The 24,445-nt window shown below is 47.7% G+C and overlaps 1 protein-coding gene across 1 annotated transcript in view; it reads left to right on the top strand.

Moving 5' to 3' along the window:
* ANTXR1 (ANTXR cell adhesion molecule 1) overlaps positions 1–24,445 on the top strand; it is a 253,844-nt gene that overhangs the window by 133,839 nt on the left and 95,560 nt on the right. Inside the window, exon 13 of the mRNA XM_004449198.3 lies at positions 11,381–11,476. Coding sequence (XP_004449255.1) covers positions 11,381–11,476 — 96 coding nt within the window. The remainder of the gene's footprint in view (positions 1–11,380; positions 11,477–24,445) is intronic.

The raw sequence follows: 24,445 nt of genomic DNA on the forward strand, positions 1-24,445 counted from the left end.
CGTATCAAAATTTGTGAAATGCAGCTAAAGTGGTTCTCAGAGGGAAATTTATAGCCTTAAATGTTTATGTTAGAAAAGAAGGGTCAAAAATCAATAAGTGAAGCACAGAACTCAAGAGGTTAGAGAAGAATGACAGAGGAAGCACCCCCAAATAGAAGGGGGGAATAATAAAGGTTAAAACAATGGAAAAGCAGGTAGAGAGACTCAGCAAAGAACACCAGTAGTTGGGAGGAGGCAAGGTTAAAAAGGGAAATAGACATGTATCCAAAGAGATATATCATCCAGGTCAATTCTGGCGGAGAGAATGAGTCAGGCTGCCTGCCATCACAGACTTGGGGCAGTGCAGGAGTGAGATTATTAACCAAGGAAACCAAGAAGACACATGCAAACGGGGTGTACCCCTCAAATACTTCCAGTCTTTCTTCCTAAGGGAGACTTTGTACACAGAAGGGATACAATGAAACACAGTACAATATGTGCATTATTCTTACTCACAACTAAAATTTGCCAAGTTACTATGAAAACCTTTGATAGGGAGGCACTGTTTCCCCTCGAGAGGCCTCTGGTCACTATGGTTTTGAAATTTAGGAGTCTGCTTTTTTTGGTATCTAACTTCTTGGTATTACAAATGTGCCTCCCCCCTTCTAGATACCCCCCCCCCTTTTCTAATGTTTCAGTTTAAGCTTCTGGGTGCTAGGGTATCAGATAACCCAGCTTGTAATAATTATGATTGAAATAAGAATTCCTGGTCTCTGTATAGGAACTGGAGAGGAAGTGTATGCCCTAAGTGTGCAAGCTATAGAGCATGGAGAATGGTTCCATTTACGCCTTCTTCTGGGTTACTGGCGCTGTTTTTGATGGTTGTGTCTTTGGGGTTGAGCATTTTGGATTAGGGAATCCAGTTGACAGAGACAGTATTGTAGGAAGAAGTGCACAATTTAAAGATGTTAAAAAAAAAAAAATAGGGGAGAGAGAGAAAAGAAGAGATTAACAGAGAAAAAGGATCAACAAGGAGAGAGAGCCTGAGAAGGCATCCTTTTTGCCAGAAATCACCAACTCTTTGGTCCAAAATTGGCAGAAATCACAGAATAAGAGGAGATAGCATCCTGACACAAACCACCATGTCCTAGTTGGCAGTTTTGCAGTCACGGTGCACCAAATCACAAGCTGCTCCTGGGCCCTTTTGTGTATCTTCTGGTCAGGATATTAGTTGGGACTGATGTGATTCTTATTGTTTGAGCTCCCCAAAAGCTGGCAAATTCCTCCCTCTGTTCACTACAGAATGGCAAAGCCAACGAGGGTATAGAAACACCTTTCCTTTTGCCAAAGCAGTCTTCTTACCTGGTCATCAGGACACCAAGGAAATTCAAAGGTCAGCGATTTAATTTATATCTCCTCCAAAGAAGAGTCGGTGCCACAAGCAACAAATAACTAGCATTCCTTTGCTATTACTGTGGTTGCTAGAACAGATGTTAGTTTAGTCAGTGCCCAAACCAGTGGGCTTAATGTTTTGTTTCATTTTTAAAAAAATTTTTTTTAGTTAGAAAGCACTTGAATAAGCGGCAACTAAAATATCCCTGGGTTTTCTTTTACACCACATTGCAACATCAGGAAAACAGCTTTATTGCTGGCAAAATATGAAAGGTGCAGCTCAGGCAATTTTATCTTACCTGCATTACCCTAATCCATGGGCTTAGAAGAGGTATCTATAAAGCTCAAGCTTCTTGAGATTATATATAAAGACATAAACTCAGACAAAATAAATATGCAAAAGAGTCTGCTTATGATAAGTCCATCTTGGCAGCCTCAGTTGGCCCTTGAGTGCTGACTTTATAATTAGTGAGTGCACTGATCCCTAAGAGGTAAGAATATTTGATGGTGATTCTGTATGTCAGATGTACGTACTCATAATTTTATATAAATAAAGTTGTAACCATCCTATTTTATGTGCCTTTGATCCCATTTTGCTTCCCTTTTGGAATGCCTTCTCCTTTCTTTTTTTTTCTTTTTCCTGATTATTAAGTTTCTCTTGACTTAAGTTTTAGGTCACAGTAATTCACATATACAATATATGGTACTCCCACATATTCAACATCAAACTCTTTGTCCCTTCCCCAACATCTTTTTACATGTTCATAGTATATTTGCTGCAGCTAATGTACAGATATTGGAATGATAGCTTTCAAACATGGTTCCATCTAGGTTTACATTATGGTTTATATTTTAGACTATGCAATTTTTCCTGAATTTTCACTTATGTTTTACGTTATGGTTTGGAATGCCTTCTCTTCTTCCCTGCAACACTCATCTCTCACGGTGCCTTCAGGGTCTGCACATGGGGTCTGAACCTGCCCTGGGGTCCTCCCTGGCCTCGGCAGGCCTCCTGAGCTCCCTCCACCCTGAACTCCAGCTCTGTGCTCTGCAGACCCGTTTAGGCCTGCTTAGGCCTGCTTAGGCAGCCCCTACGGCTGTCTGAGGGAGCCCGGTGAATCAGTCCTGACTTTCTAATTGGACTGTGATAGCATCTTCCAGGAATGGAGACCAACTTTGTTCTTCTTTCTGTCTCTTACTACTGAGCATGGGTTAGAAACTCAGTTGATACCCTGTCATGCACTTGAAAGAGGTTGTTTTAAGGAATCCAGCCATCAAGGTAAACACCATGAAGCCCCAGACTCTGTGAGGCCCCACCCAAATCACAGGCATGGCCTCTTCCTTTCCAAGTTCATTATCTAAAGCATCAGCCAACAGGGTACAGTAGGTGATGTTCACTTAATGATAATAGATAATAACGGTGCTGACTGATAAGTGGGGGATGATCCATAATAACTCCAATCGAATATATATATTAAATAAATAGCTGCTTTAAAGGCAAGTGGGCAAGTGCCTGTATTAACGGAACAAAATTCGAAATAAGAAATTAGCCTTTCTCTTTCTGTGCCATAATACATGAACATGACTGAGTAGGTTCTGTAATCCTAATTCAGCAGCCCACTTGAGGAACTAAGGCATTCCGAGTCCTGATGAGCTGCATCTTGTCTACGCTATTATTCTCTAAGCACTGGTTTTGATTGACAAGGACTATGTGTTTTCTGGAGAGAAAGGAAAGTGCTGAATGAATCCAAGATTTACTTATTGTCACCCTCACCATTGTAAGTGACATGAAATGCCACTCCTGGGTCAGGGGACAGGAGTACCAAGGCGATGCTGGACAACCGTGGTCCTTCCGTGATAAGGTCCTCAACGGCTGAGCTCGGAGCATGGCGTCATTCTTCCCTTCAGTCACACACTAATGGTGGCTTATCTCAGTTCCCCTGAACCTATCCATACAAGGTATAAGTAATAATATTTCCAGCAACCTAGATTTTACATGCCCAAAGGATTGCTGTTCCCTCCGAGTATTTACCTCAGAAAGCCATGTACTTCCTCCAACAACACCGTCACTGCTCCAGCTCCTTTCTGCCCCCTCTGGAATTGCCATAACTTTGAAGGCACAGCAATGGAATGTCCTTGGTAGGGGAACCACCTTCAACATGCGAATTCCAAACAATACCGAAAGTTGTGAGAACCATGTCTAGGGAATGACTAACCTGGGGAGCCTCCTTGGTGAAAAACAAGACCTGACCAGGAAGTTATAGGATCATCTTGTTGTGGCCTGTAAATTAGTTTTAGAAACAGTTCCAAGGGAAGTAGTTCCGAATCGATTTGAACAATGGCTGCATCATTGGAAAGAGCATCCAGCTGCCATCACTATGTGAAGGAAATTAGATTTATTTGGAGCCAGGAGTTGTGCTGTGATCCCTACATGAACAGCCTCATTACCCTATAGCCATGGTTTTTAGGAAGAGTTTCTCACCTGATATTTTTTCTATGCAGCCCACCTCTTGGGTTGAGGCAGAGAGCTGAGCTAGAGATAAAAACTTTCAGCCATCAAAACCTAGGTGAGAGCTTAAACTATGAAGGGAAATGAGACAGCCCGTGGAGAGTGCTAGAAAGAGAAACAGCTTTGGACCAAGAATGGATCCATGGGGCATGCCAACATTTAAGGGGCTGCATGCCAGGAAAAACCCAGGAGGAAGGCTGACAAAAAATAGTCAAAGAGATGGGAGGAAGAATTAGGAGAATATTGCCACCGAACAGAATTCCCATAAAATGCAGGGTGGAGTGGGCAGATAAGTTAGATAATCACTAAAGTTGCTTCCAGACATAACAGAATATATAAGCTCCAGGAGGAAAGGGAATTTTGATCTGTGGGCTTGCCCTTCCAGAGCTTTTCAGCAGCATTTAAATGACTGAAGTTTCATCTTTCCAAATAAAACTTGCCCATGCTCTGCCAGTTTTTGTCTGGGCAGAAAACAGAGCTCAGCCCAGCTGCTTGGGATGCTTCAGAGCACTTGGAATGTGGCACTTCATAAGCACCAGCCCTTGCCCTGCAAGCCAGGGAGGGGAGCGGAACGAGTTGCAGCAGCAGCTCCACCCTCCCTCTGCCCAGAGCTGACAACTCCTGTCTCTGCTGCCAGGTCAGGCTCGGGGTCTCCCATTAGAGCAAGACAAGTCCACATCCTAATAGCCTCTTTAATTCTGCATACTTCCCTCTCACCAGCATTGGCTTCTTGGTATTTGGAACAGGCAGGTTGCTGGGAAATCATAAGCTCAGATAGAGAAGACCTCCCCTGGTCAGACTCAGGGACAGCCCTGGCTCAGAGCGACAGGAGAGGAATGGGGTGGAGGGTGGAAAAGGTGGGGAGACACCCCTGAGGAGCCACCCATCATCCGCAAACCTGCCTTGTCGTGCCCCTGGGTGACCCAGGAGGGGAGAATTCAAGGAAATAGCGTTGCCAGCTCTCAGAAACCTCTGATAGATCCTCAGCTATTTTCTTGTCATACTTTTGGCAGACTTTGGCTAATATCCCTTCACTGTGGCAAAATAAACCTTGCCTATTCATTCTTTCATGTAAAATGATTAAAAGGCCATGCGAAAGAATCTGAGTATCCTCAGCGGCGTTAGTGCCAGAATGTGCAGAATCTGACATAGGCCATAGAACGAGAGCAAGCACAGCCTGTGTAACCCACCACCCGTCGGTGAGTGCTCTGAGAGCCACTTTGGTTAATAAGAGAATTGTTACCACTACCAGGACCCATCCTGGGTAGCCTAAGAGATGTTGGGGTGGCTGCAGTGGGAGCAATAAAGCTTGCCTGAGAGAGGCATGATTGGGAATGAGACACAGAACGGCACAGGAAAGCCAGAGCAGCAGGCTCTAGGAGATGGCTGAGTGTGGCACCAAGGGGGTTGGAAACAGAAACCCCCGAATTAAATGAATTTACCAGCCTCATTGCAGCATGGAGCCTCTCCCGGGAAGACTTCCCGCCAGTGGCAGATTTACCGGGAAGCTGATAAAGTTCTGGAAGGGGCCTTTATAATTTTGCGTGTGCAATTTTATGTTCTTGTTCTTCAAGACAGCCTCCAAAATTGTATGTGTCAGATCCCACAAGTCTGCTTAGGTGGTGGAGCAGAAGATACCTCCTGCTTCCTGCGGGCAGCAGGCTCCTGGGAGAGGAAAGGGGAGAGCAGGGGCCAGTGTGCTCAGATTATTCTTGCCTCGGTTACTGAAGAGAAAGGCTTGCAACGGTTACACCACTGAGTGCACTCAGCACGGAAGGAAGCCTCAGGAGTGGACAAGAAACCATCCCTTCTTAACTGAAACACTGACCCAGGCGACTGCAGGATTCTTGACTGGCTGCGTAATAACCCCGTGTCGGGGCGTTAGGCCAGAAATTCCCGTCCAAACCCGGCTCTGAGAGGGAGCGTTTCACAGAGGCCCTTGGGGTTGAACTTCTCCCCCGCCTCCCATTAATTCCTCTCAATTTTATCTCCTCCCTTTATTATGGCAACTCACAAAACAAAGCAGAAAGCCGCCTGTGTTGTCCACAGACATTTTCTCTGTCTGCTCAGAAGGCCAGCAGGCCCAGATGAGATCTCGTGGGCGTCAGGAAGCCAAAGTGGCCTCCACTCCGCCTGTCGAGGAAGAGAGGCCTTCACCGCCCAGGCTCCCCGGAGAACGGCAGGCCCTCTTTGAGGTCCCCGTTCCGGGAGCTGGAACAGAAGCAGCAAACGCCGGCCTGGAGGCAGGCACGTGGCCTCGCAAGCCAGGCCTCTGGGAATGCCATTCCCACCCGGAGGAAGGAGCAGGCCGGCGCACGTCGGGCGCCTGTCCTCCCCTCACGTTTAATTTTACGTGTCTGCATGCTTAGTGGCAGGCCTCTCTCGGCTTATTATACTTCAGGTTTTGACAGGAAAAAAAAAACTTAAAACTATTCGTTGAAGAAAATGGATGATTCCCCCAACTGGAAGCTGTCCTGCCTCAGGTTGCTTCCTTCAGGACATACTTCCTCTCGGCTCTGCTCACCCACCCTAGAGCCCCCCCCCAACCTCATGCCAACATCTTTGTTCTAGTGTTGATTTTGTAAACTTTTATTTTCATTTTTTAAATAAAGTAAGAATTTCCCTTGCATTGATCATCGGGCGGCGGGGAAAATCAGAGCAGTAAGAATCGATCTTTGGCGTCTGTTAATCTGCTGCTCTTTCCACCCGCCCTGAAATCCCTCTCGAAGGTTAGCGGTGACCCCGGTGCTGGGCTCGGCGGCCAGGAGGGGTGGCAGGGGCTGCGAGGGTGCGGGGCGCGCCAGCTTCTGCTCCCCCTTGGCCTCGTGTCATGGAATCGGAGCCTGCGCCCCACCTCAGGCTTCCCCTCCCCGAGGAGAGCGCCCCTGGAGCTGGGGGTTTGCTTCCTCGGGGGGGATGGGTGCTGCGCTTGTGAGCACAGCGAGCCCCCTGCCGCTGGCCGTCCACGGTGGGCTCGCCGCGGGCACAGCTCTGCAGGGCGGGGGCTGCTGGCCCCAGCTGCCCCTCTCAGCCGCGGGGTGGTCACCGGGCCTGGGGTCCCTCCAGTCCTGGCCAGCCTTCGCCCTGGTAAAGGGGGCGGGCAGAGGCCGAGCCCACACTTGGGTCCGGAATCCGGCTGAGAGCAGAGGTCAGCCCAAGACCTAACTGGGCTCTGATCCAGAAGACGCTCGCAGGAGCCGGCAGCGGTCAGCGCGGGCGCGCCAGCAGACGGAGCCAGGGACGCGGGGGTCAGGAGGCCCGAGCCCAAGCCGGAGTCCGAGCCAGAGAAGAAGAGCGCGGAGCTGAGAGGGCTCCAGGGCCCCCTGCTGCCTCATGGCCAGCTCCTTAGCCCCCAGGGGGATGGCGAAGATGCAGAAGGACTAGTTTAGAACAACGGAGCTAATTTCATGAATGAAATAAAACCATTTAATAAACAGTGCAGAAGTATATTTCTATATGATGCCTTGCTGTATCTTCAACAGATGACCTAGAGGCACCCTCGCCGGAGTTGTCAAGCCCTCTTCGACAATCACTGATTCAAACTGCAAGCCAAGACTCTAAGAGGCAGGCGCCTCTGCTCCAGCCCCTCCCTTTCTGAATTTTCTCTGGCCAGATCCACCCTGGTCCATGGAAGGGAATTCCCTTCTATCCCAGCTGATGCAGCAATTACAGGCGTAGAATCCATCTCTGATGTAGTGCCTTAAACGTGCATCTTTAAAGTACAAAAATTTCTCAAATGAATTTTTATTCTGACACTATAGTTGTCTTTATTTCCAAGGGTTGTCATAACAAGGTACCTCCAACTGGGTGACTTGAAATAACAAATTTATCGTCTCACGGTTCTGGAGGTGAGAGGTCCAGAAAGTATGGGCAGGGCCAGGCTGCCTCTGTAGTGTAAGGTGGCACTTGGCACAGTGGCTCGCCAGCAGTCCACTGCCTTCTTTGGCTTGTGGCTTAATTCACTCTGCGTCTGTCACATGGTTGTCTTCTCTGTCTGTCTGCGTCCAATTTCTTCTTCTTATAAGGACATCAGTCTTTGGGTTAAGGCCCACCCTAATCCAGTTTGACCTCAGCTTAACTAATAATATCTTCAAAGATCCTACTTCCAAATAGGGTCACGTTCCCAGGACCGGGGGTTGGACCTGAACGTGTCCTTTGTGGGGACACAATTCAACCCACAGCAATAGTGCGATGATTATGTGGGAGGGCGGCAAAGCTCCAGAATCGGGCTGTGTGGATTCGAATCCCAGTGTTGCCGTGTTCAGATTGTGGGCATGTAAATATGAGTATGCCCCTACGTGGCTTGTGGAAGTTACATACCTTCTGTTTTTCTCACCTGTAAAAAGGGGGTGACAGTTCCTACAATGTATAAGGCTGTTGTAAGGATGAAACAAGGTCATGTGTGGAAAGCCCTTAGCACAGCACAATAGAGGTTTGCAGTCGTTAGGAAAATTAGTGCTAGACATTTCCACCAAATACAAGAGTTTCAGAAGGAGTGACCCTGTAACACATCATCCCCACAGGAATGGGGCAGGATTGCAGCAGCCTTCCACCCAGGCCTCCGGCCCCCGTCTTTCTTCCTCAGGTCCAAATACCTACCAAGGGTGTGTAGCATTTGCTTCTCAAGAAACAAATCTGATCCCCGTCCCCTTGGTTAAAGGCTCCAGGGGCTCCCTCGATTCAGGACAGAAACCCCTCTGCTGACTTGACTTGTGCAGCCTCTCGCAGTAGAGTTGGATCCCCCTTTCCACTCCTTCCCCACCCATGCCTTGTTTCCACCACAGGGAGTGTCACCCCCGGGCACTTCCAAGGACCCAGGGCCTTAGCTTGCCCTCCTGCAGCACCGTCAGCCTCTCCTTGACCTGGAGGGTGTGAGCTGCAGGGCACCTTCTAGGTGAGCCCTGATCCCAGGTGCTTGGTTCTCAGCACTTGGCTGCTGGTTAAACGGGAAAGCTGTGGAACTATATTCCCCAGGTTTAATTTCTGGCTTCTCCGTATAACCTTAGGGCAAGTTTCTTAACTTCTCTTTCCCTGGTAAGATGGGAATAGCAGTATTATTGAATTCAGAGGATTGTTAATGAGGATTAAATGAGCTAGTATTTGGAAAGCATGTTAGCACATAGAAGGACTAGTCCCTGGCACATAGTATGTGCTCCATAAATCTTAGCTGTAATAATAATTATTAGCATCATCATTACTGTTATTATTATCCCACTTGAATGTAAGCACTTTCAGAATAGAGACTTGGTCTGTTTTTTCACTGGTACACAAGGTACTTGGTGTACAGCTGTTGAATAGCACCCAGTCCCTGTGTTGTGATAAATTGTTTTACATCTCCCTCTACAGACCATAAGCACGTTGGCTTTGTCTAATCAATCTGTATCCTGGGGTCTGCACAATGGGCACAGAATGGATCTTCAGTAAGCATTTGCTGACTGACTAGATAAATGACCTTCGAGGTGCATGTACTTGTTATCTCCTAGTGAAACATTAGCTTCAGGTCTGTGTTTATCAAAAATGCATGCACTTGGTTTGATAGTGATTCTTTTGCATTGTGGGGGGTCTTGAGGGCAGTGCTTTTGGGGTTTTTATTCTGTGAATGTCTCCAGAGCTGGAGAAAGTTCCAGAAACTTCCTCCAGGGGTTCCTGCTCCTGTGCCTTTCCACACCCCAGGTCCTCACCTGATTGCACTTTGTCCCTTCCTAAATCCCCCTACCCCCCTCCTCTAGAGCCACTCTCAGCCAGGCGAACGGTGACTCAGAGCGGGCAGACCAGGTTTTGTTGGAAAAAAGCCTAATTTACCTTTGTACCAAATCCTGGAAATCTTCTCCTGGCCTGGAAGCTCTCTTCTCTGTCCTTGTGGGCCTGCTCTTTCGCCCTCCCAGCTTCATGGGAAACCTTCTTCCAGAAGGAAGTAAAAAAAATTCCCACAATGGACTAGCCTTTCTGCTTCATTCATCTATCTGAAGTGAAAAATAAAATCAGGGAGAGGAGAAATTATGTATAATGAATTTGAATAATTGTAGATTTTACTAAGTTATAAGCCAAGACCTTTCAGTTGCCAGAACCATTTATTATTCCAAGTGCAAACTGATTTATATTCTGAAATGCTCACCATAATTGCTGTCGTGGGGAAATGAGAGGGAGGAGTGACAGCTCGGTATTTGTTAAAACAGCTTGCATCGGAATTACCTGGCCATGTCTGCTTACGTCTTACAGCTCAGTGATCCTCACATCAACCCAGTGAGGCAGGGAAGGTTTATCGTCACCGTTTCATGGCTGCAAAAAGTAAAGACTGAGTGGAGTGATGGAGAGAGTTGTCCTTGACTATCAATACGTTTTTAAAACACACGGTTTCTTTCCGTCCCCGCTGAAAGCACTGCCCTCTGCCCTCACTCGTGTGTAAATGGTGTGAGTCCACAAAGTGCCTCAGCCGCTGCTGCGTCCACTGAGCCTGGCTGGATGCTCTCCCCCCTCCCCCACCGCCCTCAGATGGCCTGGCCCTGCACCTGCTCCTGTGGGCCTGCGGCTCCTTGGGGGACAATTCACATTCCCAAGCCTTGGCTTGTGGAGTCCGGGGGTGTTAAGTTCCCTGGCTTCTTGGTCAAAGACATTCCAGGGCGTTCCAGGGAGTAAGGGCCGCCTTTATACAGCTTCCAGTAGCCCTTGCCAGCCGCCTCCCAGCTCCGCCGTGAGCCTGCAGCATTACCCGGGGCCGGGTCACCAGCCTCCCGGTGCCCGTGGACTCTCTGTTTGCTAAAAGCTAGCAGCCGTCTCGGACCACAGCAGCCAGGTCTGTTTTCAGAACTGGCCTAGGCACGTTTTGAAGTGGGTGAAATGCGTCGTGTGTCTACCCCCACCCCCACCCCCACGGAGCCACTTGATCTGGCTGTAGCGCCGACTCGGTCACTACCCCAGCCTCCCGGGGCCAGCAGCAGCTGCCCTGTCCTCCGTCCCCGCCAGAAGGCACCTGCCCCACATCGCATCTCACCAGGGGGCTCTGGACTCTCGGTCCACAGCCTTGTGCATCTGTTCCTGCCCTAGGTGAACGTGCAATCCTGAGTAGGTGACCTGGTGACCCTGGTGGAGGCACATCAGACCCTGAGAGCAGGAATGTCATCGCCGGGCAGAGATCCGGGCCCAGGGGTGGACGGGCAGTGCAGGCCATCCCAGTGCCCAGTGGCGTGGGCAGCCCCCAGCTCTACTCTTGCAGGGTTGGTCCTTCAGAATGTTACTCCAGAGTAGAGCAGGATCTTGCAGAGTAGACAAACCCATTTCTCTCGAGCATTGGCTAAACAGAGGGGCTTGCAGGGCCGCTCGCCTGAGGACGAGGGGCAGAGTTGCAACCACTCGCTTGGCAAACTGTGCTTTTACCTAAGCATTCGTTCAATCTGCGTATCGGTGAGAGGCACGCAGGGCGGGCCTCCCCCATCCTGAGCCTGCGCACTCATTTGCGCCCACGCCCTGTCCCGCTGACTGTCCTCTCTCTCGGCCCTGCAGTCCGATGGCACCATCCTGGCGATCGCCCTGCTGATCCTGTTCCTGCTGCTGGCCCTGGCGCTCCTCTGGTGGTTCTGGCCGCTCTGCTGCACCGTGGTGAGTCCCCAAGCACCCCCGCCTCGGCCTCTGGCTGCATGGGGCGGAGGGCGATATTAGGTTAACAGGATCAGGTGGGCGGGGGATTCTAGAAAGACTGAGGGCAGATCTTACATGTTTTTTACAGAATTTATTCAAAGTTGGTAGATGCCAACAGTGATGGATGGCCCCACCGGTCAGTGGAGTCCGTGTGGGGTGGGGGTGCAGTGGCCAATGGGCACAGGCGCTGGGCAGGGCAACAGGGTGGCCGCTCTGGGCCCAGGGCTTGGGAAGGAGCCACAGGGCACTGCAAACGGCAAGTATTATTTGACATGTACCTACGTGTGTGAGTGTGTATGTGCGTTTTGTCCCACACACTTTAGGGCCACTGTGGTTGCTAGGCAACAAGTCTGCCCATCTGAAAAGAGGGTCTCGGGCCCGTTTATTTTTCCCAGTAAGGAGTAGGTCACTTTAATAGGACACACCTCTGGGTGTCCAGCACTGCTTAAACCTGGCAGCTCCAAGGTCCCAAGAGCCCACTTCCTCCCCCTCATTGTCGTCTGGAGTTGCCACGTCGTCCTGGCCAGTGCCTCTCCAAACAGCTTAGGGTCTGGACTAACCGCTGTATTTGTCCTGCCCAAAAGATATATGTCTGCTCATCAATTTCCAGTCCCTGGTCCCTGGACTGGAAAAAGGCCCAACAAAGTCATATCTAAATAAAGAAAAACACGATAGCCCTACCAGCTCGGCTTCTAGAGCTTCTGCCTTTATGCACAATGAGGCGTGCTCTGCCACGCCCTGGCGAGTGTGAAGGGAACGCTGCTCCCTCGGCGTCACCCTCCATCCCCCAGAGCAGGGAAAACAGGCTGCGAGCTTCTCGCTTCTCGGGGACAGGGCCTTGTCTTCCTTTTATCTCTGCCTCTCGAGGTTTAGCAGGGAGCAAGGGAACACGCGCATGCGCAGAACTCAACTAAGACTGCGGCTCGCAGGGCGCTGGGTGTGAAAAGGCGGGGAGGCGGCTCCGCAGGGCGTTTTAAAGTGTCGGTGATGACCGAGGCGGACGTGCACCCCTCGTGTCCGGCTGCCCCTGGGTGTTGCGAGAAGGGGATGACTTGTGGCAGACAAGGGCTTGTGTGTGCTGGGAAGCGCCTGCACTGCACCGATTCCATGAAGATTTTAAACAGACTCTTGCTTACCGTGGCAGCCCCAAGAGGTAAATGTTTTCAATCTTTAGGCTGCACAATCATTTTATTTTAAGGGTTCAAAACAAAACAAAATAAAAAGGACCAATCATGAATCAGCCAGGGTGCTTTCTATGTTGATTCAAAACCAAGCATGTTTTCAAGTCCACAATTCTTTTTTTTAAAAAAAAAAAAAAAAGCCTGCTACGAGCTCTGAAAGAAGGGGGTGAGGAGGGATGGTAGCAGCAGGCAGTGACCCCAGACTGGGCCTCTATTCTGGTAGACATCACCCTTGTTCACTTAGTCCCTTTGATTATTGCAAGCAGTTACCTGTGTGTGGGAACAGCCAGGAACAATAGACCAGCCAAGCAGTGTTCCATCACTTATTAGCTGTGTGACTTTGGCCAAGTTACTTAACCTCTCTGTGCCTCCATTTCCTCATCAGTATAATGCTATACTGACCTCATAGGTAGACTGTGAAGATTTAAAAAATATAAATACATATATATATGTATACCTATATGTACATACATATGTAATGCTTAAAATAGCATGTAACACATAGTAAGCATTCTATTAATTTATTTTATTTTATTATTATTAAAAATGTATTTGACAATAATATGAATCTACTGCTGTTCTGTATGGCATTCAGCTTGGAAGTGGAGTCACCCGAGGCCAGGCTATTTTGCAACATTCAAAATATTTTTCAATGAATTTATCTGGTCAAGTCCATGGAAGGCAGCCAAAATGTCTTAATGTGGTCGATTTTGTTAGTCCCAAAGGACTTCCTTACAAGGAAAGATCTTAGAGATTAATTTTCCTGTTTGTCATGGGATCTGATACTCTCCGGGTGAGCCTGCAGCTCAGGCCAGCGCATGCTGCCTGAACACGAGCAGGTTCTGATGGTCAGTGAGGGCTGGCTCCTGTAAAGGAAAAATCTAGGAGACAAAAGAAATACCTGCCTGGCCTCGCCATCTTTTGACCCAGGAGGACACTCCCACAAATCGACTCAATTCCTGAGCTCCTTTACCCTTCCACCCCATTTACCCTGCCCAGCCCAGTTATAGGTAATCTCCTCTCCTGCTGAGATACTGATCATCTTAGAAGAGAATTGCCCAACCATGCCAACTGGACTTTCGCACGTTTGTGAGGCCTCAGCACTGCTCAGCAAACGGTTAATTTATCCTTATGGATCTCTGGATTCCATTCCACAGTGCCTCTCTCTCCTGGTTCTCCCGGGTCTCCTGCCCTACCTCTGGCCCTTTCATTCTCAACAGAAAACCTACTCTTCTACTTTAGGGAGAAAATGGAGGCTCTCCTCTGAGAAGTCTTTTCACTTCCTTCTCTTCAGCAAGAAATCTACCTGTACCCTCAACCACCATCTCTTCTCCTCAGATGCAGCCTTGGGCTCTTCATTTTGTCCCAAATGTCCCATTTTGTGGGATCTTCATCTGTTACTCTCCACTCGCTTCCTTCCCTCTGCCTGCAAATGCCAGCTTCCTTCCATCTTTAAAAAAAAAACATACCCTATTTTTCCTTCCGATACTCCTACCTCTCCCCTTCCTTGCAAGCGTCTTTGCAGAGGAACCAGTGTGTACAGTTCCTCTCCTCCCAGGCACTCTTTAACCCCCTGCCACCTGATCTCCATCCCCATCCAGCTCTTGCATAAATTCCCGACCAGTACTCCCATGACTTCAGCACCAGCAGATATGCTGACGACTACTTAATGTGTTCACCTATTGCTCCAGAGAAACAGGACCCACATTTTAGGAGCCCGAAAGACATCTCAAATGCAGGCATTGCCCCTCCACGTGTCACAAACTAAACTCATCACATTATCCCCTAAACCTGTCTTTATCAGTGGAGGTGTTACCATCCTCCAAGCTGCCCAAACGAGAGATTGCTGTGATGATTGATGCCTCCTTCTCTCATGCCTGGTCTTACATCACTTAGTTGTCTACAATGCATCCTTTTCTCTCACATCCATCTGTCCCCTCTGCCCCAGCACAGCACTGTACCTGGCACTCCGAAGTAGTAGCTTGATTAATATCTGATGAATGAATGAATAAATGCTATTGCCTTAGTCTAAGGTTCTGCTTCTCTCACCTGAACTATTGCAATCACTTTCTAACTGCTCTTTTAGTCTTTCTCACCTTCACCAGATAGATTTTTAAAAATGCTTTGAGCAAGATCACTTCCTTGCAGAAAATCCTCCTGATGGCTCACTGTCTAGAAAGTGAAATTTACATTTCTTGCCTATGCAGGCCTTTCCCACCCTGGCCCCAGCCTTCTCCTGCAGCTTCACCTCTTACCTTCTCCACCCATGTATGGAGACCTAGGGCCCTGTGCCAGCTTCCATAGCACTGGTCATGCTGCCCCCATCGTCTTCCTGGACGTCTCCAGAGCATAACACAGTGCCTGGCTCAAAACTATTAGTCAATAAATTACCAAGTTTGTTGAGTGGCTAAATGAATGGAGGCCATCTCCAGACACACTCTGCTCTTTGAGGCACCTTGGGCATACCCTGTGCTTCCTCTTTACCGTGACCTCTTTGCTCCTATTCTTTCCTCTTGCTGAAATGTCTTCCTCTTCTTTATACACAAAGCCAACAATTCTCTTGCCCCGAAGTCCAGCTCACTGCTCACTCCATCTCAGAAGCTTCCTGCACACCCTGCCCCCACCTGAGGAGAATTAGCTGCTACCTCCCTTGTTTCCCTCACTTTTTCACATATCTGTTGGGATGTTTTCTCATTCTATTGCAAGTGTTTATTCTTTCACTTTACTATGAACTCCTCCAAGGATGGAGAAACTAGTCATGGAAACTAATCCCAAAAATGAGTACAGTGCCAGCTCATAATTTGTATATTTCCTAAACTAAACTAAAAGTTCAATCACCTTGGAGGAAAGGGAGTATAACACAGAAAGAACCCACCAGCAGGTGGAACTGTATTAGATGGTGGTTTCGTGGGTGTTTGCATTATCAATATATTTCATAACTTACACATATGTTACATGCAGTGTTTTATATAGGTATCAAATATTGCATAACAGAAAATGTCTGTGTCTTTTTCTTATATGAAATCCTAGAAATGTGCCCATTTTATTCAGAGGTTAACAGTCTATCAAAAAGAACCCTTAGTAAATGCTCTTACTATAACGTTGCAATTCTTTTACAATCCAACTAATTAAACCGTAGTATTTAGGTCAAATCAAACCATTGTATTTTTTTTTTCCAAATTCTACTCAATTTATTCTTTTTTTTAAAAGATATTACATTAAAAAAATATGAGGTCCCCATTCGTCCCCACCGCTCCCCCCCCAATAACACTCTCCCCCATTATCATGACACATCCACTGCATCTGGTGAGTACATCTCCGGGCATCGCTGCACCCCATGTCCCACAACATAGCCCACACTTACCCACATTCCATCCAGTGGGCCATGGGAGGACATACAACATCCGGCAATTGTCCCTGGGGCACCACCCAGGACAACTCCAAGTCCCGAGAATGCCTCCACATCTCTTCTTTTCCTCCCCTTCCCCGCACCCAGCAGCCACCATGGCCACTTTTTCCACATCAATGCCACATTTTCTAGATTATTAACCACAACAGCTCATGAATAGAATATCATTAAGTCCACTCTGATCCTTACTGTATTCCTCCTTCCTGTGGACCTTGGCTTGGTTGTGTCCATTCCACATCTATGTCAAGAGGGGGCTTAGATTCCACATGGATACTGGATGCAATCCTCCTGCTTTCAGTTGTAGGCACTCTTGGCTCCATGGTGTGGTGGTTGACATTCTTCAACTCCATGTTAGCTGAGTGGAGTAAGTCCAATAAATCAGAGTGTAGGAGCTGAAGTCTGTTGAGGTCAGGGCCTGGCTATCATATTGTCAGTCCAGAGATTCAGATCCCCTAGATATATCTTAAGCCCCAGCATCAACTACAATTCCAGTAAAGTAGCCTGAAAGTCTTGTGAAAAGAGATCCCATCTGAGTCCAGCTCCATCACGCAGAAACACCAGCTCCAAAGAAGGGCCAGCTGACATGGCAGTGAACCCCATCTGCCATGACCATAGAACCCGTGGGTCTCTTTAGCCCTCTAAAGGACCAATACCTGGGGTTGTATCTACTTTAAACCATTGTATTTTTGACCGAATAACAGCAGATATTTTGACTCTGTTTGTTGGAGTAGGATCGTATGCATATAATTTAGAATTTTTCTCTCTATAAACAAAGGCCTGTTTTGTTTTATTTCTACTGGCCTCATAGGTATTTTATGAACAGTTTTTAAAGATTTATGTGAGGGATCATTTTTCACTGACTTTATTGAATTTCAAGGATAGCTCAGCAAGCCCACTGGATATCTCCAATGACAATTTCAAGGGACAAAAATTAGTCAAGAACTTGATATGCCTTAGATTGAAATAAAAACAATTTTAGTTCTCCAGTGAGGCTCTCCCCACCGTTGAGCACATTTAACGTGCAGGGTCAGACAACCAAGCCTAACATCCCCAGAGGGATTTGCTGACAATTTGCTTAATGAAACATGACTAATGTAAGCGGGTCCTCGCCCAGGCTTCTTGGGCCGAGGCGGGTTGTGCTCTCCTGCTCCCCGTCCAGCCTCCGCCCGCTCCCAGCTGCACCCTCCCTCTGCAGCCTGCAGGATAGCCCCTCCCCGGCACACAGAGCTGGGCCACCGCCTGCCCTCGCCTCCCGAGCGCCGCCCCACGCCCAGTCTGTTCACGACCCCACCTTCCCCGGCTGCCCCCTCCTCCTTGCCGAGCCGGCCTCCCCCTGACGCCTCAACACCCACCCTCCCACCCTGCTGGGTGGAACAGAATGGAGGGCATGGACAAGAAAGACAGCTGGGTCCCAACAGCAGAAGAGCCTCGAACCTTAAGTTTCCCCCATGAAAAATTAGAAAATTGGAGCCAGATTGTCGCTACAGTTGCGTCCTTGTGTTCCTCCATTCTGTAAGTGTACCTGCTCCTCCCCCTTCCAGAGCCCCTGGCCTCCGATTCTCAAACCTAGTCACACACTGCCACCGTCTGAGGATTATATGATGCGCCTCATCAGGGGCAGTCCTTCCGAACTACGTCCATAGAACCCTACAAGATGTGACTAGGTACACCTCAAAACAAGGGGTATTATGAAAGTAAGTTTGAGGGATCCTCTTAAGTTGAATAAGTGTCTTTACTGCAGGACTTGTCAGAGCCTTTAGTAGGATAATTTGATATGTGAATCTTGAAGACCCTTCCTTGGCTTATTCCTACCCCCACCCTCCCAAACACTTATTTACATACTGACATCTGGAGGGGCACTAGTATTCTGCCAAATACTGTTCAGGAAATGCAGCCCTAGAGAATGCCAAAGCAGCCAAAAGAGGAGGTTCTGCAGCGTGGCCTCTTCCCTGCACTCCTCAGAGGCTGCGTCAGTGCCAGCAGGGTTACTGTGAACAGCTCCTCTTGTCCCCTGCTCAGATCCCACAGGCATGTTAGGGGCTGAAATCACCTTGTCTGTAACCCAGGCAGAGGACAGAGGCCCCTCCGCCCCAGCCTCGGGGAATCTGCATTCAGGATTCCTTTACTCTTTCCCGTAACAGCATTCTGCCTTGACGCTGACATATCGTGCAAAAGAGTATATGCACAGCCACTCTTTCGAACTACCACCTAAGTCGCTTAGGCCAGATCATCTGATGTTATGATTCCTGCCACTGCTCTCGCTTTAGATACTAATGAATTTGGCCTTTGAAATTGCCCCAGTCTTGAAGGAGATGAGATGAGAGGTCAAAGATTATTTGAAATTTGAGTTCCAAGAAGAAAAACGTTGAGCTCATTGCTTTGAAAATTTCTTGTACTAAATTCTAGATCAACACCCTTGGCGCTAGTCTTTGCTAAATTTTAACAGGGTCAAGTTACTGGATTCAAGCAGTACTTGGCAGGTGTTCACCTGCCCCAGCCAGTGAGGTTTCTGGTAAATGCATACTGTTTGTATAGTGGGAAGAATCTTTCTCTGCTGCCAGCTAGCATCTCTTCCTTCCTGGATGTTTTGCACATCAAGTTGCCTATTTTCCCTTGATTGCTAGAAGAATCCTTATGATAAGGTTTGGGAATCAGATTGGAAGGCTAGAGTGCAAGAGTGAGCAAGTATCATCCCCTTCTACCTGGGATGGGAAAGCCCTGGTCTGACAGCTTCTCGGATCTCAATTGGCATTGCTGCCACTCGGCTCGGGTCAGCTGGCTTCTCCTGCTCAGCCTTCGAGGCCCGGAAGCAGCAGCCTCGTTGGCTTTAAGAGATTCAACCAGAAGTCCCAGAGTGTGTGATGCTTTTAATCAAAGGCCCCAAAAACATTTGCCAACTGACTACAACATTCATTTGAGCTCATCCCTCCAAGTTTGCAGGAGGCAATCATTTGTGAAAAATCAATTGCTATTGACTGGCAATACAGTGGATGACAGCAAAACAAAAACAGAATAAAAAAATATAGATAAAATATAATAAAAGCTCTTTTAAATGCGTAGTCAGGCTCACAACAAATAATGGACAGGCCCAGAGCTAAAATAAAGAAGGCTCTGAAAATCAGATGGTAAACTGCCACTAGCGCTGTGGCTGCCCTGAGGAATATTTTCTGACCTCTGTAACCTAAGGATTTGGCTCAATAGCCTCACAGAGGCCCTCGGCCCCTAAAAGTATGGGAATTGGAATTGAATCTCCTGCCTGAAGCTGGAACCCCGAGTGAAAGGGTGGCTGCGGGTTTGCTGTGTGGATATGTGTGGATGTGTTCCCTGAGAACTCTTTACCATAACCTCCCAGAGTTCTAGTGTTCACGTTTATTCTATTTGGGGTTCTGTAGAATCCCAAGCTGAGAAAAACATTACTGTTGGGAACTCGGGGATCTGCAAATCGGAAATCCTCCCTCACAGGTTGGCCACTCAACTCACATCCCATAGGATTCCCACAGGTAAATGGGATCTAAACATGAGCTCACAATTGAAAATTACCAACAATGAACAAGTATTACTTTAGATTCTTTGGGGTTCTGCTATCCCCACTTGGGAAGCACAAAAGATCTGCAATCAGTTGAGGACGTCAGCCCCTGTCAGCCGTCTTTCCCTTGCTCTCTCCAAAGTTAACAACAGTTATTAAGTAGCACATAACAGTGAGAGTTCTCTAAATGCCATCATTTCTGTTATAATGTGAAGTGTGCTCCTAAAAACATCACTGCATTGTGGAATTTTGGCCCCATGGAAATAGCAGGACGAGAGGGGGAAATAGGCTCAAAGCAGAACATTCAAACCTGTGCAGGCTCATAAAAAAAAATGAAAGAAACTGAAGAAAAAATTTCACGATTTTAAACATCTTAAATTCTTAATACATGATAATACAGTAAATATAGCACTTTACCTTGACTTAAAAAAATAAACACATGAAGTTTCCTAGTGGATGATGTAGCACTGTGGCTCGGAATTAGAGACGAGACAAGAGGGAAGGACGTTTTTAGGATGAAGCATCACAACATCAAAGGTATATGGAGATGACTCATCGTCTTGTTAGTCCTCTTTCTGCAATGGCTCAAAATAGAAATTCAGCTTTTGTTGTTTTGCCAGGTGCCTTCATTTAAAAAAAAAAGCAAAACAAAACCCCAGCTCTTGGAATGGTTCCGAACAAAACAATGCCATGAAAGTGCTGTTTGCTGCTCTCAGCACGTGGCTGCTTCTTCAGGCCACGGCACGTGGTTCCAGGCCCCTTAAAGCAAATGGTGGCTCCAGGGGCACCCGCTCTCCTTCCTGTTGGATCCGGCAAGCCTACTTCCTCTAGGTCCATTGCCGTCCCCGTACGTCTTCTCTCCTCTCTTCCCAGCCTTCTCTCCTCCTTCATTCAGTGCCTGGATTCTTACAACCAGGACACACACTCACGTGGAGTTTGCTGAGTTAAATGCCTTCAGGGAGAAGCGTGCGCAAACCCAGGGGGCTCCCCTATCACTCGCATTGCCCATGGGTAAACCCGGGCAGGAAAGAAGAGCTGGGGGTGGAGTTTGTGTTTTCCGCCCCGGGCGACAACAGTCTTCCATTCACCCGATGTTGCTGAGGGAACAAAGTATCATCACCTCCTGTAAAATCCTGTTCTGACCTAAAATGATTTCAGAGTGTGGTGACGTCATTGTCCTCTCTACCTACCATGAACCAACTCCTGTATTATAAGCCTATGTTGTAACAAAAGAGGCTATATGTTATTTTTCAAATTCTCAGGAAACTTCTTAGAAATTTAGTTTGCAACACTGCCTTAGTTTGCCAGGACTGCGGTAATAACGTACCACAGATTAGTCAGTAACAGGAATGTAGTGTCTCACGGTTTGGGAGGCCAGAAGTCCAGAATCAAGGTATCGACTGGGTAGGGCCACGCTTTCTCTGCAGCCTGCGGCGTTGGCTGTCGGCGTCCTAACTCCTTCTCGGCCTCCATCACGTGGCCGGCTCTCTCCTGCCCGTCTTCTTCTGACAGTCCAAACTCCCTCTGCTTAGAAGACCTCCAGTCCTGTTAGACTAAGGCCCATCCCAAGTCAGCTTGGCCTCACCTGTACGAACGTCTTCAAAGATCCTGCTATAAATGGGTTCACATGCACAGGACTGGGGGTTAGGATTTGAACACGTCTTTGTGGGGGGACATGATTCAATCCATAACAGACGCAGAGCTGGAACGTGGATTCTTGAACCACAGGGCAAATGTATTTACTTGGAGACTGGGTTTAATGGCTAGAATAGGGTATAGATGGTTTCCAGTAAAACACTGTAACTAACCGTATGTTCCACCTGTGACTCTAATTCAGTCTCCTCAATGCACCTAAGTGTCACAACCCACTCCTAGCAGTTGGGGACTATTAGCATACGAATTAACTAAAGAAATGTTGATGTGGAGAGTTGAGCAGCCAAAAGGTCAGAGTTGAATCTCTTACCAATGAAGTGCTCATTTGAGGGGCAAGGAAGTTTAGACTAATCACAAATGCTTCCTTCACCTTCTCCTTCATCAGAACATTGCCTCATTCATTCCAGAAGGACTTGCTGAGTAACAAGTGCTGGGATACAAGCCAGTGATAGGAGCTGACCGATATGCACATGTCTTCCAGTGGTTGAGAGTTCAGTGAGGAAGAAAGTGATGCAAACAAAGTTCAGGGATGAAACTGCCAAGGGTGCAGTGAAATACAGAATCTGTCCATGACTCCCCCAGGGAACTGACCAGCAGGAGCTGCTCCTAGGTCGGGGCCAAGAATCCAGGTCATGGCAGCTCTGCCCCCAGAGCAGCACGGTCACCAGAGGAAGCAACAGAGTGCCTGCAAGCCGAGCTGAGAGTTTCCTCCAGAAATAGTTCTGCCTTTCCCCACCCACGAACACATGGACCCTAGAGTTCCTCACAATAGAGCAGTGACACCATAATCTTTAGACTGAAACACGTTCAAAGCTAGTATTTTTATCAGCCATACGCGAATGTCAACAGAGCATTCACAGGAATGTCTGACTTGAAGCAAAACATCCCCCCATGTATCTAATTGTGGTATAAGGTTTATAAAAATAAGCTAGTTCGTGGTTCTCAAAGTCTGGCCCATGGACCAGCAGTAGAAGCTTCAGCTGGGAACTTGTTAGAAATGCAAATACTCAGGCCCTACCTCAGACTTCCTAGTTAAAAACTCCAGGGGAGAATTGTACAGCCTAGAAATCTGTTTTAGGAAGCCCACCAGGTGATTCTGATTTTCCATAAAGTTTGAAATCACTGAACTAATTAAAATAAGAGGACAAGTGCTTAATTTTGTTAATAAAATAGTAACCTTACGCTGTTTTCTCAGACTTTATTTAGCCGGTAGAGTTGGCTCTGTGTCAAGAAGTATCTCCTTTCTAAAATGAGAATTCAGTCCCTGGCATTGAAGAAACACCCATAAAATCCAGAAGTTCCTTATTTGGTCTTATTGTTTATGCCCTTTGCCTCACCAGTCTAACCATCACAGGGGCTCTAGGAGAACTTAAAGCATGCCTTACAGCAAGGAGACAAGTGTTCACTTTCTATCCCATCCAGAATATTCAACCTAAAGATGACAGCAAGTTGAAACATAGTTCTGGCTTCTGGAGTAGAAATAAGAAAAAATCTCTAGATTTACCCCAAGTACTACCATTCAATTCTACCATTTTATGCTTCTAAATATATTTGTGGAGGAATTTTCCTTTGAAATCTTTGATTAAGAATATTGTCAACCTTGTCCTATTGAGAGAAGGGAGCTGAAGGAACCCATCCATAAGCAAGAGGAACCTCCTGTAATCTGCCCAGAAAACCAGGCCACACCAAGCCGAAGCTTGTTAGTGCTGGGGTGAGCCTAGTTTGCATTCCAGTTGGCTATAAAGACTTTCTAGTCATTCTATGTGGAAACAAAGAATGATGCAATTCATCTTTTAATTAAAATTAAAAGCCTTACAAAAAACACAGAGTACTAAAAGCCCATAAAGGGAACCTCACCCATTCTGTGAAGTCGGGAGCAATTTCCCTGAGGAGATTCATTTACTGGAGATCTTTCTGATGAGTAGGTATTAACCAAGGGATGTGCAGGAGTAGTACAGGGCAGGGAGGGAGTGGAGAGCATTTAGGCAGAAGATGCTGCAAGGGAGAAGCAGCAGGGCATGTGGAAGGAACAGGAAGGTGCCTGAGAGGCTGGAGTGCAGGAAATGAAGGAGAGGTAAGGCAGAGAGGTGGGGGCACACATCGTTGCTGGGCCTTGTGAGCGGTGGGCGGGAGTTTGCATTTTACCCTGTGCACCTGTGGGAAACCCTCGGGCCGTGGGAAACCCTTAGTGGCTAGCAGGTACAGAGATTGAGATTTGTATTTTTAAGGTCATTCTGTCTGCAGCAAGGCTATGGTGGTGCTGAGGCTCAAAAGCAATGCGTAGCTGTTGCCCAAGATGCTTTTCCAGCCTGCCCGGGCTCTGGGCCTCAAAAGGCGTGAGGCGGAGAAGGCTGACTTGTCCCTGTGCACAGAGCCTCTTTGGTGGCCTTTGTGCTGGTCTTGGTGTGAGGATTTGGCACACTCACAGATAACGAGTCCATCTTTGCTGTGTGTATTGATCATGTCTTGACTTCCCACTTTGAAAAGCTCTTCCTGCCATCCTATGGGCGAGCTGCTCCCTGCCCCCAGGAAAAGGTTGGTGGTAGACAGCTTTAAGTAAGAGCAGACTTCTTCCTCATTGCTGTTGATCATAGCTAGATACCAAGTTCCTGTTTCCAGAAGCTCAGGCGCCCGACTTACAGTGGATTACAAATTAGTCCACCTTTGATAAATATTGGGTTTTTTTGGGCTCCCCTCCAGCATCTGTCACATTGCTGGATGGAGAATAAATATTTCGTAAATATCTGATGAGTTACACTGAATGGCAGCCTCATAGAGGGGATGGACCAAGTGGCCAACCACTCATATAGGGGAGACAGGGGCTGGCCTTCTGAGCTAATGTCACAAGCCCACACAGGCATGGCGAAATGTCCTGCTGTGGACCCCCTGAAGCCCCTGGCCACTCCCAGGTCCCTGGCCTATTACAGAATGCCCCCTCCCCCATGGTGGAGCTACCCTGGCCACTGTCTGAACACCGTTCTCCTGTCTCATTTTATGAAGCTCTGGTCTCCTAGTTGCTCAAAACACAACTTGTCAACATCTGTCCATGTTCCCAAATATCCTGCTCTCCCTCTCCCTCTCCTCCCTAACCCTGCCCTAAGATGCATTCCAAATCACTGTCCCAGCCATCCCCTTTCCAGGCATTTCCTGTTTTAAAATAA

Source organism: Dasypus novemcinctus, chromosome 17, assembly GCF_030445035.2.
Source record: "Dasypus novemcinctus isolate mDasNov1 chromosome 17, mDasNov1.1.hap2, whole genome shotgun sequence".
NCBI classification, from domain to species: Eukaryota; Metazoa; Chordata; class Mammalia; order Cingulata; family Dasypodidae; genus Dasypus; species Dasypus novemcinctus.